At 37.3% G+C, this 25,548-nt stretch overlaps 1 protein-coding gene across 17 annotated transcripts in view; it reads left to right on the plus strand.

Annotated features, from left to right (window-relative positions):
* FANCC (Fanconi anemia, complementation group C) overlaps positions 1–25,548 on the plus strand; it is a 338,161-nt gene that overhangs the window by 234,220 nt on the left and 78,393 nt on the right. For all 17 annotated transcript variants that reach the window (XM_010836026.1, XM_010836023.1, XM_010836040.1 and 14 more), the window contains 2 exons: positions 8,723–8,836; positions 9,736–9,800. In XM_010836026.1, the coding sequence (XP_010834328.1) occupies positions 8,723–8,836; positions 9,736–9,800 (179 nt within the window). The remainder of the gene's footprint in view (positions 1–8,722; positions 8,837–9,735; positions 9,801–25,548) is intronic.

Here is a 25,548-nt window from a genome sequence, read left to right on the forward strand (position 1 = left end):
TATGGATATTTCCATCTCTGTCTCCCTTCATCAGACTGTAGTGGGCTTCCTATCACAATAGACCCAGTAGAGTGGCTTGAATATGTGTTTGTAGAATGAAAGAATGAATAAGGCATCCTTGTTTACAAAAGTTTTTATCTCTAATATGTGTAAAGAGATAGGTGTAATAAAGACCAAAGTGGTGGAAATTCTAAAAGACTTAAATGATCAGATGAAGAAATTGTTTGGAGAAGTATAAAATATGTGCTCTGTCTCAGTTCAAGAATATTGACCACAATTTGGCTCTGCTAACCCTTTGCCTGAGCAAAAACCACAGCCCTTCTTCCACACCCGTACCCTACGCCAAACCACAGCCTCACTGCTCCAACTTTCCTAACCCGCTTGTGAATGTGTTGCCTGTTACAAGATGGAGCAGATACAATGAGGCTAGAACAAGAAAGAACACCTGAAAACAAGGGAAATGGATTTTCCCTCTGATTTATTTACTTTTCTCCTTGAAAGTTCACTTTCATGGTTATAAGTATATTTAAATGGCTTTTCAAACTTTAGCAGAGTCCTCCAAACTCCTTCATGGATCAAAATTGGACTTAAAATGTTTTATGCACAGTTGTGTTGGTTCCTATACTTTCCACCCATGAAGGATTTAGATCACCAGTCAGGATGATGTATTTGCACTTTTTCTTTATGCCTTTCAAATTGGCATTTTTTTCCAAAAAAAAAATTCAATCTACATGCACATGTTTTTGTTGATAGTGATTTATGTATTTAGAAGCCCAGTTCCTATCAGTAAAATAAGCGGTTGGAGTAGAAGATTTCCAAGTTTTTTCAGCATTTTAAAATGAGTCAGTTACTTGTGTGACTATAGGAATTAATTTTTGTCCAAGGGCCAGTGCCTACGGAATCATATGGTTTTGGCTTTAGAATACTTACCACTAGGTGGCAGTAAGAAAAATTGTTCTTCGCAATGAGAAGTGCTTATCAATTTTTAAGTTTACTTTAAAAGAGAAATTTGGAGGTCCAAAGTTTCAGGTGTCTTTTTATAAGTTATGGAAACATAATCAGGCCTCAGTATGTTGTTTCTGGGACTTATGCTTATTTCATCCAGGAATAAATCTCTGTGTCCCTTCATAGCAATTTGCATTAGGGAATTATGAGAAAAAAAAAACAAACAGACATAAGTTAATGATAAAAAGTATGATATAGTAAGTGTAGAAACTTTGGAGATACAGGTAGTATAAAGAAGAAATTTTAAATCACTCCCTGAAATAATGTTATGGTAATAATTGTCATGTTTCTTCCTAGTATTTTTTGCATATAAAATCAGTACCACATTGAATATACAGTTTTTACACCTTGCTTTACAGATTAATGTCACGGTGTCTTTTCTGTGTCATTAAATATATTTTTTACAGTGTGATTCATGCTGTTGGATAAACCATGATGAATTTCAGCCAGTATAGTGCTGTTGGGTACTTTGGTTGCTTCTAATTTTTCACTGTAAAAAGTAATACTGCCATGAACCTGAATTTTTGCTTAGGATATATTCTTGGAAATCAAGGTACTGGGTAGAGGGATATGAATTTTAATGCTTTGGTTACATATCATCAAGTGACTTCCCAGAAAAGCTTTACAAATTTCTGCTCCCAACAGCAATGGAGTGCCCCTCTCACCATATCCTTGCCAACACTAAGTATAGAGTTGTTTTTCTTTCTTTTTTTTTTTTAATTTTTAATTTCTTTTTTTTCTCCATTTATTTATTTATTTTATTTTTTAACTTTACAATATTGTATTGATTTTGCCATATATCAACATGAATCCTCCACAGGTACACACGTGTTCCCCATCCTGAACCCTCCTCCCTCCCCGTACCATCCCTCTGGGTCGTCCCAGTGCACCAGCCCCAAGCATCCAGTATCGCGCATTGAACCTGGACTGGTGACTCGTTTCATATATGATATTATACATGTTTAAATGCCATTCTCCCAAATCATCCCACCCTCTCCCTTGTTTTTCTTATTATTAAAAAAAAAAAAAAAGCAGGAGGTAGTGGGGGAAACTAATCTTTATAGCAATTGATTTTTAAAAAATCAGTTTCTAACCATATCATTTTGGAAATTTAGGCCAGGACAGATCTGCCAATTAAGTTATTTTTGTGTTTCCAAGACCGTGTTACAGTCAGCTTGTATAATGCAGTTGTTGTGAATACTGTCTAGGGAACTGTTTATGGCTGGTTTAAACACTGCTTGGTAATTATTTACAGTACCTGATTGCACCCTCTAAATCTATTGAATGTCCTATATTTTTTTTTTTAACTTTCATTGGCTCAGTCTCCAGAGTAAACTCATGCAGTTTGGGGGAGCTAGCCTCCATGTACTCCATGCACTCCAACGCCCAGCATGTAAGTCCCTCTGGGCAGCTGGGATTAAAGGGGAAAGCCTTTACATAGTTTTCCTTAGGACCTGCAGTCTTAGCTGACCCTTAACTGTTGCTGCCTTGAAACTGCTTTTCTTCTATTGTATATGCCCTGTTATTTTCTATCCCAACTGGGTCTGTAGTAATTCATGCTTTAATTTCTAAGAGTCAACCATGTGAATTATGATAGTAGCCACCAGTTTCTTGTTCAGTCACTCAGTCATGTCCAATTCTTAGGGACCCCGAAGTACACCAGGCTTCTCTGTCCTTCACCATCTCCCAGACCTTACTCAAATTCATGTGCATTGAGTCGGTGATGCTATCCAACCATCTCATCCTCTGTCATTCCCGTCTCCTCCTGCCTTCAATCTTTCCCAGCATCACTGTCTTTTCAAATGAGTCGGCTCTTCCCATCAGGTGGTCAAAGTATTGGACCTTCAGCATCAGTCCTTCCAATGAATATTTAGGACTGATTTCCTTTAGGATTGACTGGTTTGATCTCCTTGCAGTCCAAGGGAATCTCAAGAGTCTTCTCCAACACGACAGTTCAAAAGCATCAATTCTTTTGTGCCCAGCCTTCTTTATGGTCCAACTTTCACATCTGTACGTGAATACTGGAAAAACCATAGTTTTGACTATATGGACCTTTGTTGGCAAAGTGATGTCTCTGCTTTTTAATATGCTATCTAGGTTGGTCACAGCTTTTCTTCCAAGGAGCAAGCGTCTTTTAATTTCGTGGCTGCAGTCACTGTCTGCAGTGATTTTGGAGCCAAAGAAAATAAGGTCAGTCACTGTTTCCATTGTTTCCCTGTCTCTTTGCCATGAAGTGATAGGACAGGGTGCCATGACCTTAGGCTTAATTGAAACTTTGCTTAATTGAGTTTTATTAAAAACTGAATTTATTGGATTTTAAGTGAGATGCCATACTTAGAGAACATAGCCCAGTGCTTCATATATGGTAAGCACTCAAAAAAACTTTGTTATCATTTCTAGAAACCCTCAAGAAGCAACACTTAAGCAGGTAATTGGGCTATAAGAGCCCCCAGGTCTCCCGCATTGCAGGCAGACACTTTAACCTCTGAGCCACCAGGGCAGACCCCGTCAGAGGGACTAGAACATACCAAAGCCTTAAGGGACCAAAGAGACTTCAGGTCCCCAAGCAAGCTAAGAGGGTGAAATCAGCCCCAGACAGGGGCTGCAAAACCAGTGGGGCAAGGTTCCATCTTTTAGGGAGAGGTTTGAGCTTCACCCTAAGAGTTATTGGGAGTCTTAAGCTGAATGTTGACTTCCCTGTTGACTCAGTCGGTAAAGAATCTACCTGAAAGGCTGGAGACTCAAGTTCGATTCCTGGATAAGGAAGATCCCCTGCAAAGGAAATGGCAACCCGCTCCAGTATTCTTGCCTGGGAAATTGCATGGACAGAGGAGCCTGGCAGGCTATAGTTCATGGTGTTGCAGAGAGTCGGACCCCACTAAGGGACTAAACTACCGCCAAGCTGAATGTTGTCATGCAGTTCACTAAGTCATGTCTGACTCTTTTATGACCCCATGGACTGTAACCCTCCAGGTTCCTCTGTTCATGGGATTTTCCAGACAAGAATACTGGAGTATGTTGTCATTTCCTTCTCCAGGGTATTTTCCAGACCCAGGGATCGAATCCACATCTCCTGCATCTCTCCTGCATTGGCAGGTGGATTCTTTACCACTGAGCCACCAGGGAATCCAGTCAGATTTGCATTGTTTAACTATTCCAGCTGCTTCAAGGAGAACCCATACAGGGACATTCCTTATAAGGTTTTACCTTAAAGTAGGTAACCAGTCTTGGGCATGTTTCTTTCAGTGTGTCTCAGTTTCCTCATCAGTAACACATTCAGTAATAGCACTTACACCATAGGCTGTGGGGATTAAATGAGTTGCTCTCTGTAAATTGTTAGTACAGCTCACAGCATATAAATGCTTTAAATGTTTGCTAAATAGAATGCCAGTCTGGTAACAGAAAGTTAAACACTTCCAGTGCTGTTTTCCCTCCATCTAGCATCAAACTGATCTCCTCTGTGGGAAACCCAGCCTGCTCCTGATTCTGAGCCTTTTGCAGCCTACTTTCCCAATAAGGAAACTTTCCCTCTCCCCCTGCCTGGTCTGATGTGGCCACCTCCACATGGGTGCAGCATATGGGTAGCCAAGCCTGGCTGGACTTTTCCTTCACCAGAACACCTACAGTGCACTCCCCACAGGGAGTCAGGTCTCACCTGCTGAAGGCACCATGTGTGTGCCCCTTGCTGTGGTTAACTAAGAGTCCACCAGTAAACACCTCCCCTCACAGAATGGTACACTGACAGCAATTTACCTCCCCTGGCTCTGCCAACCTAACCACAACTGCTTGATCTCACCCAGAATGCATTTAGTGTTTGAAAATAACTGGGAGGTGAATTCTCCTGGGGCTGTTGTCAGCTCCTGTTTGCTTGCTATATTTATAAAGGATAGCTTTGAACTGAAAGGAAAAAAAGGCCAATACTTGGCAAGTAGCTTCCATCCAGACTTTTCTTCACTCTAGAAGGAACCTTTTCATTGTCTTATGTCTTATTAAAAAGCTCACTTTAACTCTGTAAGTTTCCTGTTTTTCTCCCTCCCCGGTGGTTTCATTTTTTGTGCGTCATATTATGCATGTGGCTGAGTCTTTTTTTTTTAATTATTAATATCTTCTACTAAGTAGTAGTATTTCAAAGTTACTTTGTTAGCTTGCTATGAAATCTTCTAATTTGAAAACAGTAGGTTGGCTTTCAGGTAGGAACAGCAGAGAGAGACAGTTGTTCAGTCACGTCCGACTCTTTGCCACCCATAACCTATACAAGTCCATGGAATTCTCCAGGCCAGAATACTGGAGTGGGTAGCCTTTCCCTTCTCCAGGGGATCTTCCTAACCCAGGGATCGAACCCAGGTCTCCCACATTACAGTCAGGTTCTTTACCAGCTGAGCTCTTTCAGCAGATTTCAACCTAAATATACTTAGTAGTGTTGTCTGGAGTTCTTTTTTCCTTCTTCTGAACTTTTTATTTTGTATTGGGGTATAGCCAATTAACAATGTTGTAATAGTTTCAGGTAAACAGCAAAGGGACTCAGCCATACATATTCAGGTATCCATTCTCCCCCAAACTCCCCTCCCATCCAGGCTGCCACGTAACATTGAGCAGAGTTCCCTGTGCTGTACAGTAGGCCCTTGCTGGTTATCCATTTTATCCATACATAGTAGATGTACATGTTCATCCCAGACTCCCAAACTATCCCTTCCCCCGACAGCTATAAATTCACTCTCTTAAGTCTGTGCGTCTGTTTCTGTTTTGTAAGTAAGTTCATTTGCAGCAACATGGATGAACCTAGAGAGTATCATACTGAGTGAAGTAAGTCAGAGAAGGAGAAGTATTGTTTGACATCCCTTATATGTAATCTGAAAAGAAATGATACAAATGAACTTACTACCTGGAGTTCTGTTTTGAGGAAACTGAGGCAAGTCAGAGCTCACAGGGGGAAAGTATCATAATCTACCTAAAAGGGTGCCCACCGGACTAGGGTTGAGTTTTCCCCGGGGACGAATTGTAATGGGGAAAAGAGAGATGGCACAGAGGTCTTCCTTGATGTTTCTAATGCTTTATTAAGTTCCATGGTGGAGGAATTGTTGTATTATTTTGTATCTTTTTGAATATGTAAAATAGTTTGTAATAGAATTGACATGATGAGTTAGTAATATGTGCCCTTTGTGTTATCTGGCAAAGCAGAAAGAAGAAAAATATATAAACCCGTAATAGCGCCATCCTAGAGACTTAATGTTTGGTGATATTTTTTTTCATTATTTTTTTGTTCCTATGTCTGGATTATTTTTATATTGATGAGCTCATTTCTGTATATACAATTTTGCATCTTCCTTTCTTCATTTAATATTATAACCATTTAAAATGATGTCATAAGTTCTTTATAAGCATTTAATGGCTTACAATGAGCCACAGTATTGAGGGTATCACAGATTAATAATTCCCTCCTGTTAGACATTTTTTCGCTATAAGAAATAACACTGTGGCGAACATCTTTGCTCATAATCCACATTGTCATATTTTGATTTAGTTCCTTATATGTATGCCAGATACATTAAAAGTCCTGAATGCTTTTAAAACCTTTAATATACATTCTCAAGTTGTTTTCTATAAAGTAACCAACCTATAAGGTGTCTAAATGTTACCACTTATAACATGTCTACATGTTACAAATGTCTAGGCAAACATCAGATCAGATCAGATCAGTCGCTCAGTCGTGTCCAACTCTCTGCAACCCCATGAATTGCAGCACTCCAGGCCTCCCTGTCCATCACCAACTCCCGGAGTTCACTCAGACTCACATCCATCGAGTCAGTGATGCCATCCAGCCATCTCGTCCTCTGTCATCCTCTTCTCCTCTTGCCCCCAATCCCTCCCAGCATCAGAGTCTTTTCCAATGAGTCAACTCTTCTCATGAGGTGACCAAAGTACTGGAGTTTCAGCTTTAGCATCATTTCTTCCAAAGAACTCCCAGGGCTGATCTCCTTCAGAATGGACTGGTTGGATCTCCTTGCAGCCCTGTCAGTCCAAGCTTAGGGGTGGGTTATGGGCTGTGTTATACTCGCTCACACTCTGTGGGTGCCTTTGTCTGATTCACAGTAGCACTGATGTGTGATTCCATCTGAATTTTTCCAATAGCTCACACAGAACACCTGTTTCAGAGAACCCAGATTAGCCTTAGGTATTCATGTCTGTAAAAACTTTAATTCATTTACCCTTTTTGATTATGAGGCTAAACATTTATCTATGTGTTTCTTGGGCATTAGTGTTTCGTCTTAGGAATTATCTGTTCCTATGCCTTTTTAATGCTCTTAATATTTTTCATATGGTATTTTGTACGGTCCATCTAGCCAAAGCTATGGTTTTTCCAGTAGTCATGTATGGATGTGAGAGTTGGACTCTAAAGAAAGCTGAGCACTGAAGAATTGATGCTTTTGAACCGTGGTGTTGGAGAAGACTCTTGAGAGTCCCTTGGACTTCAAGGAATTCCAATCAGTCCATCCTAAAGGAGATCAGTCCTGGGTGTTCATTGGAAGGACTGATATTGAAGCTGAAACTCCCAATACTTTGGCCACCTCATGCGAAGAGCTGACTCATTTGAAAAGATCCTGATGCTGGGAAAGATTGAGGGCAGGAGGAGAAGGGGACGACAGAGGATGAGATGGTTGGATGGCATCACCAACTCAATGGACATGGGCTTGGGTGGACTCTGCGAGTTGGTGATGGACAGGGAGGCCTGGAGTGCTGTAGTTCATGGCGTTGCAAAGAGTCAGACACGACTGAGTGACTGAACTGAACTGAACTGAACACTACATTTCATTCTGTATTAGTGTGTATAGTTGCTTCAGTCATGTCCGACTCTGTAGCCTGCTAGGCTCCTCTGTCCATGGGATTCTCCAGGCAAGAATACTGGAGTGGGTTGACATGCTGTCCTCCAGGGAATCTTCCTCACCCAGGGATTGAACCCATGTCTCTCACATCTCCTGCATTGGCAGGTGGGTTCTTTACCAATAGGGCCACCTGGGAAGTCCAAATTTGATTACATATGCAGTATTATTTGTTGTTAATATTCTTAGTTTGTTCTGGGAAACACAAAGTGTGTTTTTTTTTGAGGGGGAGCTGTTTTGTTGTAATTTAGAACAATTGTTGATTTGCTCCCTTGAGTTTGAGTTTATAAAGTTCTTCCCCATTCAGACATGTGAAAAGTACTTCTGTTTTCTTCTTGCTTATTATTTTATTTCAGTTTTACATTGATCTCTTTAATTTATAATAAATTCAAGTATATTTTGATAAGTATCATAAGATGAGAATATAATTTTTTTCAAGTAGTTTTTCCTAGTACCATTTATTGCATAATCTTTCCTTTCCCTAGTGATTTGTGATGTGTTCCTTGTCAGGTATTAAGTAATCATCTCTACTCTGATAAGAATGTTTCACTGAGTTTAAAACCAGTAAAGATCACATTTTTAGTGTAGTTAAAGCCTTGTTCATTAGTTATACGTATTTCACTATTAATGTTTTTTTAATTTACTTAATGTAATAATTTTATCACTAACTTATTTCCTCTTTATATCTGAATCAAAGTGAACTGAGTATTTGGAAAAATTATGATTATTCATTTCATTGAGACCACCCCATTTACAAATGACCCAGCTTCTTGGCCTTATACATAATAGGCACTTATTTCATTTTGAGACCTTTTTCTTTTTCTGTTTATGTTTTTTAGAGGTTGTTATCTCATATAGTTTCCACATCCAGATTTGATATAAAAGAAGTTGGTCTTTTTAATCAAGTTCTTGGGTATGCACCCACAGACTACTATCCTGGTTTACTTAAAAATGTGAGTATTTTTAATTTATTAGTATTGAAATTTTCATTGCTTAATGTACCATCTGCAAAAATGGTAAATGGAAATATTTCACTCCTCCAGGAGAGATGTTTAACTTTTCTGTGTTTATCTCTTCTTACCTTGGGTGGACTCATGGCCATGTAAGGAAAAAATGTGGGATGAGAGATTAGAGAAGAAGAAGGAAACCAGGAGAGGTTATTCTAAATCAACCAACCTCTCTGTCCCTTAACACATCTCATTTATTCTCTCAAAGATTTCTGGGAGAAGAGACTTCCTTAACCAATATAAACACAGTCTTTTACTGTTGGACAAATTTCATATTTAAAAATAACCTGATGGGAATTTTATGTTAAGGCAAAATATTCAATAAATAAAAACCTTCTATATATTTACATCTTAGAATTAAAGCTGTGATTTCTTCTGCCTTAAATTTTAGCCAAATTCAAGGAACAATTTATGGTCTTAGCACAGCTCTTTTAAAAAATGTTTGAGATTTTAATGTTTGAATACTGTTCTAGTCTTTTGGAAGCTGTATACATGAACAGCATTTTAAAAAAATAATAAGAAAGAAAAAAGTAAACTAACTCTAGCATGGTTTTATTTTTAATAGGTTTGGTTTTAATTTGGGGGAAATTAATGACTTGCCTAGTATTAATTTGCTTAAATATTTAGGAGTACAGAGTAACAGACATTAAACATAAAATCCAGATTATTAGTAAATGTGATTTGGCACTGCTTTCTTTTTATTTTGAAGAAGTAAAGCAAGGAGAGGATTGGTGGGGGAAGAGAGTGGGGAATCTCAACGGAAATATCACTCACACCAAGAAAAATAGAACTGATGTAATCCTGTTTGCAGCGTGAGTTAACCTGCAACTGATTTTGTTTTACAGATGGTTTTATCATTAGTGTCTGAACTCCGAGAGAATCATCTTAATGGATTTAGCAGTCAAAGACGGTAGGTGTTAAACTAAACATCCCCCTTCTCAAGTTTCAAAATGTATCAGTTTGTTATGAAAGAAAAGTTTTATAATTCTTAGGAAATGCATGTTCATAATTATGGTTATATTCTATGTAGAGAGATTATTTTCAGGGGGATACATGGCAAATTGGCAATTTTTACAGATTTTCTTTTTTTAATCACTTTTCTCTCAACTCTCAGGTCGTTAAGTAGATCAAACAATGTCTCTTGGGTACCAATTGAGTAAAACTGATACCCACATATGCAGAATCCAACACAAAAGAAAGAATGCATGGCTCAGTGTGAAGCTGTATCATTCACACACACAGTTACACAATCAAAATTATTTACAAGGCAGCAGATATTTGGTATGCACAAATAACCTATTTTAAGAAACATAATATACCAAAATCTAGACTAACCAAATCAAATAGATTCAGACAAATTAAAATGCAATTAATCGTATTACAAAATATTTCTTCACTAAATGAAAGAATTCAAAGTTGTTTTGATTGGTGAGCATTTTTATTTTTAACAAATCATTAGAAGAATCTGGAACCAAAGAAATTTGTAATTTTTTTTTTTTTTAATAAAGCTGTTGCCAATTAAAGCTCTGTCTGAAATGGTGTTTGCCCTCAGCCTTTAGGAACCATTTGTATTAAATCCCTTAAAGTAAAATATAAAACTCTTAGATGAAAACACTGGAGAAAATGTTTATAACATGAGATTTGGCAGGGATTTTTTTGAATACAACACCAAAACCATAAGAAACAAAGCAGAGGTAGATAAACTGGATTTCATTACAATTAATACAATACCTGGTAAGTAAGATATATCATTCAGTTGGGAATAATATATCTGATAAAGGATTAATATCCTGACTATAAAAAAAACTCCTAAAAACAACAACAAAAGCTCAATTCAAAACTGTGGCAGATTCATTTTGATATTTGGCAAAACTAATACAATATTGTAAAGTTTAAAAATAAAATAAAATTAAAAAACAAAACAAAACAACAACAACAAAAAAACAAAAATGGGTAAGAGGCTTTATTAGGGACTTTATTAGAGACTTTATTAGTTGTAAAAAGATGTACAACTGTCCAATAAGCATATAAAACGGTGCTTAAAATTACTAATTATTATGGAAATTCAAATTAAAAGTCACAGTGGGATACTACAATATGCCTAAGTAGAATGGCTATAATTTAAAAAACAACAAACAGAATGGAAAATGACATTTTGGCAAGGATGTGGAGAAAGTAGAACCCTCACACAATGCTGATGAGAATGTAAGTGGTAAAGCCCTAGTAGAAAACAGTGTGGCAGTTCCTCAGAAAGTTAAGCATAGCATTTCCATAAGGATAGCAATCACTATAACTGGTTTGGTAGGCAGTGTGGTGGTTTATTATAAAGTTAAATACATTCTTACCATCGAACCCAGCAGTTTCACTCATGACAAAGAAATGACAAAGAAAAATGTAGGTATTCACAAATGTTTCTACATAAATATTCATAGCTGCTTTATTTGTAGTAGTTCAGAAACAGAAACAATCCAGAGGACCATCTTCAAGTGAATACAAAAATAAATTAAAAATTATCTGTTACCATTGTTTAAAAAAATGAAAAGACAAGTCATAGATTCTGAGAAAGTATTTTCAAATCATACATCTGATAAAGAGCTCATACCCGGAATATACAAAGAAGTCAGTAATAGGAAGACAGATAACTCAGTTAAAAAACTGGTAAAAGATGGGAATGTATGTCATTGAAAATATATATACATACACCAGTGGCTAATAAGCACACAAATGCTTGTATGTGAATGTTCATACTGGCATTATTCATAATAGACCAAAAGCAGAGGCAACCCAAATATCTATCAACTAATGGATGGATAAAATATGCTCTGTCCATACAATAGAATGCTATTCCTCAGTGAAAAAGGACCAGTCTTCTGATTCCTGCTGCAGTATGTGTTAACATCAAAAACATGCTTGGACTTCCCAGGCGGTGTGGTGGATAAGAATCCGCCTGCCGATGCAGAGGACACGGGTTCTATACTTGGTCCAGGAAGATTCCACATGCTTAAGAGCAACTAAGCCTGTGTGCCGCAACTGCTGAAATCTGTGTGCTCTGGGACCCGCAATGAAGAGTAGCCCACACTCTCCGCAACTAGCGAAAGCCCGCATGCGCCAATGAAAACCCAGTGCAGCCATAAATAAGTAATCTAAATTATTAAAAACAAAACATTATACTTAAGCCAATCATGAAAGGCCACATACTGTATGGGTCCATATTTGTAGAATGTCCAGAATAGATAAATCATAATAGAGAGACAGAAAATAGAGTATTTGTTGCCTGGGACCAGAGGTAGGTAGAGGGGTTTCCTGCAAATGAGCACAAAAGATCTTGAGGTGATGGAAATGTCCTGAAAGTGGATGATGATGATGGTGGTTATCCAAGTCAATAAATTCATAATTCAATAAAATCTTTTGAATTCTACATTTTAAACAGGTACATTTTGTGGTATATAAAGTACACCTTAAAAAATAAGATGAAGTGCCCATAGGGTGTGTGGAAAGCACTTACCATCATTTATACATCAGGTAAAGACTTTGATTTAGCCTTGAGGTGAATGTTGAATAATGGATCTTTGAAGTAATAGAATTAAAAATTACTGAAGGGGATTTAAAAAGTCAGTAGGATGCAATGTGTATTTACACTCTACACCAAACTCCCACCATAGGTAAAGTTGATGATTTCTTAAAATTCAGTAAGAATAAATAGAAGCAATAACAAGAAGTTATTAAATAAATAGAAAAGAACAGCCAGATTTAGAAGGTATTTGCAGTTTATAAAACAGACAAAGGATTAGTGTGCAGACTATAGAAATGCTTCCTGCAAATTAATCATAAGGCAAACACTCCAGTATGGAAATGGACAAGATATAAGCAGGTCATTACTGAAAGAAGAAAACTGAAAAAATAATAAACATTTTAAAAATTCTTAAGGAGTGATGTCAGCAAGATAGCAGAATAGGAAGCATAAGTCTTGTTTCCCCACAGAAGCACTAATTTAATAGTAGTGTATGATCCAAAGAGCCTTTGTAAGAAATTCAGAAATCAATTATGAAGTACCCCTGGCAAGCTCAAAACCAAGCATAACCATATTGAAACATGTAAGAAAGCCATTTCATATCAACCACAGTAGCCCCTCCCCTAAGCTTTTCAGGCTTGGGGGATTGGAAGGAAAAAAATCTAGGTTGAAGCTTCTACCTTGGGAAAGAAAGAATGGCATGTGTCCAATGTTCTAACTTTTGGGAGACTACCTGAGGAACTGCCATCTATCTTTCCTAACTCTGACCACTGACAGGAAACCAGCATACTTTTAATGGCTGGAGACCATGGAGAGTTAAACAGTGCTTAGCTGATTTTTGTAGCAACAGAGAACTGGCAGTGCCACAGACAGAGGCCGGCTCAGGTTAACATGATTAGGACAAAGTACCCAACTCACAATTTCTCTTTTAGGGTGGGGGCTAGGGAGAAGAGTAGAATGTACATACAATGTTTCAGCTTTTAAAGGGGCTGCTGCTGCTAAGTCGCTTCAGTGCGACCCCATAGACAGCAGCCCACCAGGCTCCGCAGTCCCTGGGACTCTCCAGGCAAGAACACTGGAGTGGACTGCCATTTCCTTCTCCAATGCATGAAAGTAAAAAGTGAAAGTGAAGTCGCTCAGTCGTGTCCGACTCCTAGCGACCCCATGGACTGCAGCCCACCAGGCTCCTCCGTCCATGGGACTCTCCAGGCAAGAGTACTGGAGTGGGGTGCCATCGCCTCCTCCTTTAAAGGGGCTACCCTGGACTACCTTAGAGATTAGTTTCTGTCTCCCCTGACCTGAGGCAGTAAGGGAAGGAGTATACTTTGGATGCCTGAGGGGCTACAGAGAACAAAAGAGCTTAGTAGCTTGTTGTACCATCAGAGAATCTGTGGTACCACAGATAAACACTAGAGGGAGAAAGAGATAAGAAACTCTTGAAAAAGAAACTCAGAGCTCTCTAATTGGGAAATTATGTACACAAACATAGAGAAGATGCATCCCCAGAAAATGTTTGAAGGCCCCCCAGGTTCTCTAGACAGATTGATTAACAGTCTTCCCCTGTATAGAACCAGTCCATAAAGACCAGGAGAGGTGACTCTTCAAATTCAAAAAACACAACAAAAAAATAATAAGACACACAAAGAAACAGGAAAACATGGCCCAATCAAAGGAATAAAAGGAATCTCTACAAACCTACCTTAAAGAAATGGAAGTCTATGAATTAGCTGATTATTCAAAATGATCATTCTAAAAAAAACTTCAATGCACTGCAATAGAATACAGATAAACAACTGAACAAAATTTTAAAAAATGATGCATGAACCAAATGGGACCACCAGCAAAGAGAATAGAAGTTATTGATGAACAACCAAGCAGATATTCTCCAGCTGAAGAATACAGCAACTGAATTTAGAAATTCACTAAAATGGTTCAACAGACTTGATCAAGCTACTGGAAGACATGTTTTTTGAAATTATTAAATTAGGAAAATATAAAGAAAAATTAATACATAAAAGTTAAGCCTAAAAACTAATGGGACACCATGAAATGGACCAGTTATACACATTGTGAGAGTGCCAGAAGAAGAAAGAAAAACGTAAAGAGCTTATCAAATATGAGGAAGGAATTGGACACCCAAATTAAAGACCTTTGACAAGATAAACTGAAAAGGCCCATCTGAGAAATGTTACAATCAAACTGTCAAAAGTTAAAGACAGGAGGTTGGAGGGGCAAAAAAGTCAAAGAAAGAGAATATTGACAACAGTAAGAAAAAACAAATCACATTCAAGGAAACTCACATAAAGATTATTAGTACATTATTCTGTAGAAACATTAAGTCCAGAAGGGAGTGGGATGATATATTCAAAGTGCTAAAAAAGAAAAACCTACCAACTGAGATGATTATATTCTGCCAACTGTCCTTGGTATGAAAGAGAAATTAAGACCTTCCCAGATGAGCAAAAGCTGAAGGAGTTCATCACCACTAAACTTCCTATAAGAATCGTTAAAGGGAGTTTTTCAAGTTGAAAACAAAGGAACTCTAGACAGCAACACAAGAGCATCCCAACATACAAAATTCTCTGGTAGAGTAAATATATAAACAAATATAAAATCATGTAATACTGTAATGCTGCTAGGTCACTTCAGTCGTGTCCGACTCTGTGCGGCCCCATAGACGGCAGCCCACCAGGCTCCCCCGTCCCTGGGATTCTCCAGGCAAGAACACTGGAGTGGGTTTCCATTTCCTTCTCCAATGCATGAAAGTGAAAAGTGAAAGTGAAGGCGCTCAGTCGTATTCGACTCTTAGCGACCTCTTGGATTGCAGCCTACCAGGCTCCTAACTTAAAATATAAAAATCATTAAAAAATGGTAACTGTAAAACCATGTTAATGGATAAAAAGTATTGCACGATGTAACTTATGACATCAAAATCATAAAGCACAGCGAGGAGATACAAAGAAGTAAAGATTTTTTTTCCTACAACTGAAGTTGTCAGTTTAAAATAGATAGTACACACACACACACACACACACACACACAATGGAATACTACTCAGCCACAAAAAGGAGCAAAGTTTTGCCACTCACAACAATATGAATGGACCTGGAGGGTGTTGTGCTAAGTGAAATAAGTCAGACAGAGAAACACAAATACTTGTATGATATCACTTATATGTGGAATCTAAATAATAAGACAAACTAGTAGGTATAACAAAAAGGAAACAGACTCACAGATATAGAGAACAAACTAGTAGTTCCTAGTGAGGAGAAGGAAGATAGGGAGAGGCAAGCTAAGGGTAGCGATTAAGAGGTACTAGCCGCCGCAGCAGCAGCTATTATGTATAAAATAAATAAGCTACAACCTAAAGGGGTAGGATAGCGGGTGGGAAGGAAGTTCATGAGCTAGAGGATATATGTATACTTGTGGCTGATTCACACTGTTGTAAGGCAGAAACCAGCACAACACTGTAAAGCAATTATCCTCTATTTAAAAATAAATTTTAAAAAAGCTGTAAGGATATATTATACAACACAAGGAATATAGCCAATATTTTATAGTAACTATAAATGGAGTCTAACTTTTAAAAATTATGTACACCTGAAACTTATATGATATTATATATCAGCTATATCCCAATTTAAGAAAAGATAAAAAATAAAATAAATTGCTGTAACTGTAAGATAGTTAATGTTATCCCCATGGTAACAACACAGAGAATACCTATAGAAGTTGCATAAAGGAAAATGAGAAGGAAATCAAAGCATATCCCTACCAAAATTCAACTATACAAAGAAAGGCAGCAAGTGGGAAGAATAGGGACAGAATAACCAAAGACATACAGAAAACGGCGAAATGACAATAGTAAGTCCTTCTCTATTAGTACAGGAAGTCCCCTACTTGTGAATGAGGTCTGTTCTGAGAGTGTGTTCATAAATCTAGTTTGTTCCTAAGGCCAAGAGAGTTAGCCAGCTAACACTATAATAGGTTTATGATATGTTTCATACAAGTAATATGTAAAAAACAATATAAAGGAAGCATTTTTAATCTTATAGCAGAGTACCTTGAAAAGTACAGTAGTCCAGTGCAATAGCTGGTATACAGGGGCTGGCATTGAGTAAACAGGCAAGAAGAGTTACTGACTGGATAGGGAGAGGAGGCTGGGAGATGGTAGAGCTAAAAGATCATCAGCAATAGGAGATGGAAGGCAAGCTGCAATTTCACTCATGCCAGACATTGATGGCACATGTTCTGGTTCCTTGCTGGATTCAATTCTATCTACCCTGTTGAAAAAATGACCCAATGATGCTAGGTAGCAGCTCTTTTTTTCTCATCCCAGATGACACAGAATGATATAGAATACACTGGGCTGCATTCTGATCAACTGCTATAGCCATCACGTTCCATTCTGCATTTGGGTCCTGTGCCTCAAAAGCTAACAGTGCCTCCTAAAATAAAGAAAATCCCCTTGCCATTTCCTGTCATGAATCTCTTTGGTTCTTCAGTTACTTCTTCATTTTGTCTCTCTTCATCCTTTCTCTGGTCCTCCAGTTCCATCTGGTCTTCATTAGTAAGCTCCTCGTGTTGCACAAAAATAGTACTCTACAGCAAAGTACACAAAAGCACAACCCCTTGTAAAGGATGCATGAACGTGACAATATATGCCAGGCATGTGAACTAACATGATTAAATATGTGAACGCACATTCATATCTTCAAAAATTCACAACTTGTAAGTTCATATGTAGGGGGACTTACTGTAATTACTTTAACTGTAAATGCATTAAAATCTCCAATCAAAAACCATAGAGTGACTAATTGGCTAAAAAAATAAGGCCAACTATATGCTTTCTACAAGAAACTCATTTTAGGTGTAAGGATATATATAAAAGCTGAAAGTGAAAGGGTGAAAAAAGGTATTCCATGCAAATGGTAGCCACAAGAGAGCAGGGGTGGCCATACTTTTATTAGACAAAGTCAAATACTGTTTCAAGAAACAAAGAAGGATGTTATATAATGGGAAAGGGGATCAGTTCTCTCAGAAGATAAAACATTTTAAAATACATATGCACCTAACAGTAAAGCACCAAAATATATGAAGCAAATATTGATTGAAGGGAAAACTAGAAAGCAGCACAGTAATAATAGGAAATTTCAATGCCCCATTTTCAGTAATGTATAGATCAACCAGACCAAAGGTCAATAAAGAAACAGAGGATTTGAAAAACATCAAAGATGAATAGGACCTTATAGTTATATTTAGGACACTCTATAATAGCAGAATGTACATTCTTCTCAAGCACACATAGAAATTCTCCAGGATAGATCATATATTAGGCCACAAAACAAGTTCTAACAAATTTAAGATTGAAATCATACCAAACGTCTTTCTAACCATGACAGTACACAACTAAAAATCAATAATAGGAAAATTGGGAAATTCACAAATATGTGCAAATTAAACAATACACTATTGAACAATTAATATATCAGAGAAGACATCACAAGGGAAATTGAAGAATATCTTGAGACAGATGAAAACAAAAACACAGTATACCAAAAATTATAAGATGTAGGAAAAGCAGTACTAAGAGGGATGTATATAGTGATAAATGCCTTCATTAAAAAAGAAGAGATACCTCTAATCAGTAACCTAACTTTATACCTCAAGGAGCTAGTAAAAGAATGTACTAAACCCAAGGATTCAGAAAGAATGAAAAAAATTAAGATTATAATAGAGATAAACTAGAGAATAGAAAAACAGAAAAAAGGTTTGGTTTTTTTAAAGATCAACAAAATTGACAACCCCTTAGCTAGACTAACAAAAACAAAATATTCAAATAATAAATACCAGAAATGAAAGAGGAGATGTTACAACTGATGCTGTAAAAATAAAAAGGATAATAAGACAGATTATAGACCTTTATACACCAACAAAAAATGGATAAATTTTTATTGATATACCAAATTATAAATTTAAAAATCTGGATAAATCTATACTAGTAAGGAGATAGAATCAGTAATCAAAATCCTCCCCAACAAAGAAAAGTCTTGCCCAGATAACTTCACTGGAGAATGCTACTAAATATTTTTAAAAGAATCAAAAAATTAAAGAGACACTGCCTATGCTAATAGAATGTCCTCTAGACACTAACACATCTGATACATTCCTTATTTGCTCTCTAGAATGATATTTTCTATGAGGTTTTTTTTTTTTTCCTTTTTAGAAAGAATTCTAGATTTCAACAGAAATTTCTTGTGGATATTTTTCTGAAAGCATTGAAATTTTAGAGAAATTCTGTCTCTTGGGTTAGGTTGTTATTCTTACCAGAAAGCTGAATTTAAAAAGGAATTTGATGCCCAACATACTTTTTGAGTCTCTTTATGAGTTTTGAAAATCCTGCTTTTAAGACCTAAAACCAGAAAGTTTGGTTCTACCACCAGAAAAGAACCTGGGTCCCTGAAAGCTTGTGTGAGACTCAGAACTCTTAAGTCTACAATTCTCTAGTGAATTCTGCCAAGTGTGTTCTCTTGTCTTGAGCAGAAACTGATTTTGTGAAATTAGTTAGTGGAATGGCATCATGATATTTGAGAGAGCTGCCAAACATGCTGGAGCCATTATAGTTGTTACCGTCATAAGTTATTTATAATAATTAAAATATGTATCACAATAATATGTAAGTTTTTCCTACTCTGTGTCTGAAGTTATCTGTATATTTTTAAAACTTAAAAATAAAAAGATTTGAATTTGAATATAGCATTGTGGGAAAACTACTTTCTGGTACATTTGAATCCAGATATTCATTCCTATTATTTATGAAACTTGGGTTTTATCATTACTTTCCTTCTGCTAATATGGCTTCAAATGTTAAAGCAACTCAAAGACTCTTAACTTAAATCCCTCATAAACAGTGCTACACTGCTTTTTTCTGGGATTTGTTTTTTTATAGAGGGTTTCTATTTTCTTTCTTCTTGCCACTTGAATGTTTAAAGTTCATTTCAAAACAATTCTCAAAGCCTATAGAAAATATAGAAATTAATAACTTCAGTGCATAAATTGTCAGTGGAACAAAAGGAAAAAAATAGGAAAACCTATTTGGAATTTCCTTTTGCATTATTTTTAGAGGTCTGATAAATGGTCTTGTCATAGTGCTTTAAATAGAGTTTCACTTGCCACCAACTAAAATCAACAATCTAATGACAGAATGTTTAAAATCTCTCTTGTTCTTTGCTATAAACTGTCTAGAAGGAGCAACATTCTGGACTTTCTGAGCATCATCAGTTCAGCTTGTATTTCTGTGGTTTGCTGCAGATGGTTTGGAAAGTGCAGTGCACCCACATGGGAAGGATATCTCTAGCAGTGTATGGTTACCATTGATTCTTCTGCAGTTGAATTCTTGTGCAAAAATCGTTTGGAAGTGCTGCTCTGGCAATCAGTCAAGACCTAATGCTTAGTATAATCCAGTCTGGAAAATATTGCATAAGTCTGGTTGAAGTTAAATCTCCACACTCCAGTAAAAGAAGGCTGTGAGCACTTTGGAAGATTATCATTTGGTCTGTCTGCATTTTGGTAGAATCAAGAGCTACCTCAGTTATCTGAGACGTTAGAATTTTTCAGGAAAATTATCTTGGACTTTTTCCAGCCTAATTAGGAGATATAATCTGCAGCCTGTAAGTGTCAATTCTTGATAAATGCCCTTGGTGCTGAGGTCATCTTTTTTACCCACTCAGTGACCAATAATAGTCTCTGACTCTCCTTTTTTTTAAGATAATGAGAGAAAAGTTGTACTTATAGGTCTTTTAGAGAAGAGAACTGATTGGTAAGGCTATAGAGACAAGAGCATCATGTACTCCTCCTGTATTTCAGAATTCTGGATTTATTATGAGTGCATGTAATGCTCAGGCATATTTTGCAATTTCTCAAACTTTCATGGAGCCTTTATTCTGTGCAAAATATTCTGCTAGCTGCTGTGCAAAATATACACACAAAAGAAGCAGCTTCCATCACACACAAACACAGTAGCTTTCTCTTTTCTTATCCTAACCAGTAAGCTCATATATTCCAAGAGTTTAAGGTATTTACAACTCAAGGTAAATATATCTTTTTGTTAACAATGTAGATTATAGACTCAAAAACACACGAATTAATTTTAGGTCTAAAACAATCTGGATGGTGAGTTAGAGAAAGATGATAGAGCACTGTGGAAGATAAATGCTGTTGAGAGACCTCAGCCATTTGGAAAAGTGGTAAAGAACAAGAAGTGAGTTTTAAAATGGGTGAATATTTAAGGAGAAAAGACAAACTGTTCACAATGAGAAGATATCATTGTGTTATTGTTGTTCAGTCGGAAAATCATCTCCGACTGTTGGCAACTCCATGGACTGCAGCACGCCAGACTCCTCTATCCTCTGCTGTCTCCTAGAGTTTGCTCAAATTAATTTCCATTGAGTCAATGATGCTATCTCATCTGCTCCCTCTTTCTCCTTTTCTCTTCAATTTTTCACAGCATTGGGGTCTTTTCCAGTGAGTCGTCTCTTCGAATCAGGTGCCCAAAGCATTGGAGCTTCAGCTTTAGCATCGGTCCTTCCAATGAATATTCAGGATTGATTCCCTTAAGGATTAACTGGTTTGATCTCCTTGCAATCCAAGGGAATCTCAAAGAGTCTTTTCCAGCACAGTTTGAAAAGCATCGATTCTTCAGTGCTCACCCTTCTTTATAAGATAACTCTCACATCTGTATATGACTACTGGAAAAACCATAGCTTTGACTAAATGGACCTTTGTTGGCAATGTGATGTCTCTGCTTTTTAATATGCTATCTAGGTTAATCATAGCTTTTCTTCCAAGGAACAAGTGCCTTTTAATTTCATGGCTGCAGTCACCATCTGCAGTGATTTTAGAGCCCAAGAAAATCTGTCATTGTTTCCACTTTTTCCCAGTTTATTTGCCATGAAGTGATGGGACTGGATGCCATGATCTTAGTCTTTTGAATGTTGAGTTTTAAGCCAGCATTTTCACTCTCCTCTTTCACCCTCATCAAGAGGCTCTTTAGTTCTTCTTTGCTTTCTGCCATTAGAGTAGTGTCATCTGCATATCTGAGGTTGTTGATAATTCTCTTGGCAATCTTGATTCCAGTTGGTGATTCATCCAGCCTGGTATTTTGCATGATATACTCTGCATAGAAGTTAAATAAGCAAGGTGACAGTATGTAATCTTCTCATACTTTCCTAATTTTTAACCAGTCTGTTGTTCCATGTCTAGTTATAAATGTTGCTTCTTGACCTACATATAGGTTTCTCAGGAGGTAAAGTAGGGTGGTCTGGTATTTTCGTTTCTTTATGGATTTTCCATGGTTTGTTGTGATTCACATAGTCAAAGGCTTTAGTGTAGTCAATGAAGCAGAAGTGGATATTTTTCTGGAATTCCCTTGCTTTCTCTATGATCCAGCAAATGTTGGCAGTTTGATCTCTTGTTCTTCTGCCTCTTTGAAACCAAGCTTGTACATCTGGAAGTTTTTGATCATGTACTGCTGAAGCCTTGCTTGAAGGATTTTGAACATAAACTTGTTAGCATGTGAAATGAGTGACTGGCCATGATTGTATAATGGTTAGTACTCTGTGTTGTGAAATGAGCAAAACTGTACAGTAGTTTGAACATTCTTTGGCATTGCCTTTTTGGGATTGGAATGAATGTTGACCGTTGCCAGTCCTGTTGCCATTCTTGAGTTTTCCACATTTGCTGACATTATCGAGTGCAGCACTTTAACAGCATTGTCTTTTAGAATTTTAAGTAGCTCAGCTGGAATTCCATCACTTCCACTAGCTTTGTTTGTGGTAATGCTTCCTAAGATCCACTTGACTTCACACACCAGGATGTCTGGCTGTAGGTGAGTGACCAAACCATCGTGGTTATCTGGGTCATTAAGATCATTTTGTACAGTTCTTCTGTATATTCTTACCACCTCTTCTTTATCTCTTCTGCATCTATTAGGTCCTTACTGTTTCTGTCCTTTATTGTACCCATCGTTGCATGAAATAATACTTTGATATCTCCCAGTATTCTAGAAGAGATATCTAATCATTCTCATTCTATTGTTTTCCTCTATTCTTTGCATTGTTTATTTAAGAAGGCCTTCTTATCTCCCCTTGCTATTCTTTAGACCTCTGCATTCAGCTGGATATATCTTTCCCTTTCTCCCTTGCCTTTCACTTCTCTTCTTTCCTCAGCTGTTCATAAAGCCTCCTCAGACAACCGCTTTGTCTTCTTGCATCTCTTTATCTTTGGGATAGTTTTGGTCACCACCCCTTGCACAGTATTACAAACCTCCATCCACAGTTCTTCAGGCACTCTGTTTACCGAGTCTAATCTCTCAAATCTGTGCATCAACTTCACTGTTAATCATAACGGATTTGATTTTAGGTCATACGTGAATGGCCTAGTGGTTTTCCTTACTTTTTTCAATTTAAGTCTGAATCTTACAATAAGGAGCTCATGATCTGAGCCACAGTCAGCTCCAGGTCTTGTTTTTGCTGACTGTATAGAGCTTCTTCATCTTTGGCTGCAAAGAACATAATCAATCTGATTTCAGTGTTGACCATCTGGTGATATCTGGGTGTAGAGTCGTCTCTTGGGTTGTTGGAAAAGGGTGCTTACTATGGCCAGTGTGTTCTCTTGACAAAACTGTTAGCCTTTGCCCTGCTTCATTTTGTACTCCAAGGTCAAACTTGTCTGTTATTCCCAATATCTCTTGACTTTTGTATTCCAATCCCCTATGATGAAAAGGGCATCTTTTTTTGGTGTTAGATCCAGAAGATCTTTTAGGTTTATAGAACCAGTGAACTTCAGCTTCTTCAGTATCAGTGGTTGGGGCATAGAATTGGACTACTATGATGTTGAATGATTTGCCTTGGAAATGAACTGAGATCCTTCTGTCATTTTTGAGATTGCACCCAAGTACTGCATGTTGGACTCTTTTGTTGACTTTTTTTTTTAATCATTGTGTAGTTAGACAAAAAATTGTCTCTATGAGAATTTGCTGTTATCAAGTAAATAATACAGCTAAACTAATAATTTATAAGAAATTAATAATAATGTAAACCTTATATGCAATTATATTTTCTTAAAGTATTCAGTTGATTTTTAGAGATTGATAACTAATTCTGGAGACTTTTAAAGAGTAGAGCAGTGTTTCTCAAACTTTAGTGTGCAGAAGATTACCCTGGAAAAATGTAAACAGATTCCTTGGCCTCACTTCTAGAGATGCTGCTGCTGCTGATTTCTAGACCTGTACTTTGAGTACCTCTGATATAGAAAACTTGGAAAAATCCTGAAGATTAATGTGCATAACCTATGACGAGTAGGAACTCTAACGATTTAGCCAGAAGATTAACATGAAAATGTAATGTAAAAAATGAAATCAAGTGATGAACTAAGCACCTGAATGTCCTAGTGTTTACTTTATACTCCCAACTTCTATAATTTTAACAATTAAATACATAATACCACGAGAACGAGAGGGGGCTTTTGATGACCCTCAAATTATGAGAGAAGCTTAGAGTGGTAGGTAGGGGCATATTTTTAAGGTAAATATCACATCCCCAAAAGTTTGTAAGAGCATTTTTTTTTAGGGTAGATTCAAGAAATAGGAGGGTAGATGGCAGCCAACAAGATAGTAGTCCTTGTTAGTACTGCAGGAATAGCAGCCAGCTGGCCAGTCCCTCATCCACTCCTCCTCACCCGCTAGCCCCAGAATAGAGACAACAGTGTCCTGTTTCCAGCAAATAGGAGGGACAGGAGCCTTTGAAAGAGAATAAGTATCAAATGGCTATCAACGCCCAGCAGTCTGGGGGGTGCTCTAGTGCCCAGAATGCAATTTATTGGCAACTGCAGCCAGCACCACATCCCTGACCCTGCCCCCTAGCGCTGGAGGTCAACTACACTGAACAGAGCATTCATGGAGAGGCTAATGTGGAATCCCAAATTCCAGAAAGAACAAGTGAAAACCACCAGATATTCATGAAAAATTGACACCATAAGGAAAAATGAACCAAATGTAACAAACGGAAAATGAAAATATACCAATATATACATTTACAAGGATAAGTGATTGGATTTTTTAATAAAAAAAAGAATAATTATCTCATTATTCTTTAATTAGCCTAAAGGAAATCAACTCTGAATATTCATTGGAAGGCCTGATGCTGAAGCTGAAGCTCCAGTACTTTGATCTCCTGATGCGAAAAGCCAACTAATTGGAAAAGACCTTGATGCTGGGAAAGATTGAGGGCAGGAGGAGAAGGGTGCGATAGAGAATGAGATGGTTGGATGGCATCACCAACTCAATGGACATGAGTTTGAGCAAACTCTGGGAGATAATGAAGGACAGGGAAGCCTAACATGCTGTAGTCCATGGGGTCGCAAAGAGGCAGACATGACTGAGCCACTGAAAAACAACTATTAATTATCTTAAGAAGAGAAACTTATTAAATCCTTGAAATAGGAATGGTTTGTTTTTTTTTCCTAAAGAGGAGACATTTGAGGGGGGGAGTCAATAAGTTGGCTGAATAGAAGATAAAGCTAAATAACAATGACTCCAAAGATTGAGCTGAGTAGTTCTGCTAGAATATAATACAAAAGGACAAAGAAATCAAAAGTAAGAAAAGCTTATTTTTTGTTTTTAACTTTTTGATACAGACATCAGGGTAATGCTGATCTCTGTATCAAATTTGATATCAGGTTGTCAGCTTTCAGGGTAATGCTTGACCAGTAATTTGTGGATAATGTCAGCCTTTCTCATGGTAGAGATAACCCATCACCAACCCTCTAGACCTCTGGCAGGCAGCTCTACTTGTGTTCCTAGACAGATTTTCAGGAATGAGTGTGAACAGCACTTGATGAATTTTAGTGTATTGTCAAACGAGAATATGTATAATTGTGTGAAGAGTCTATTATAACACTCCTGCCTTTTAAAGCTGACTGATGCCTATCTATGTGGGACTAGACTCCATGTAATTCAACCGAAATAATGTATTGCAATAAATTAGATCAGATCAGTCACTCAGTCGTGTCCGACTCTTTGCGACCCCATGAATCGCAGCATGCCAGGCCTCCCTGTCCATCATCAACTCCTGGAGTTCACTCAGACTCA

This window comes from Bison bison, unplaced genomic scaffold (assembly GCF_000754665.1).
Source record: "Bison bison bison isolate TAMUID 2011002044 unplaced genomic scaffold, Bison_UMD1.0 scf7180017864057, whole genome shotgun sequence".
Classification (NCBI taxonomy): Eukaryota; Metazoa; Chordata; class Mammalia; order Artiodactyla; family Bovidae; genus Bison; species Bison bison.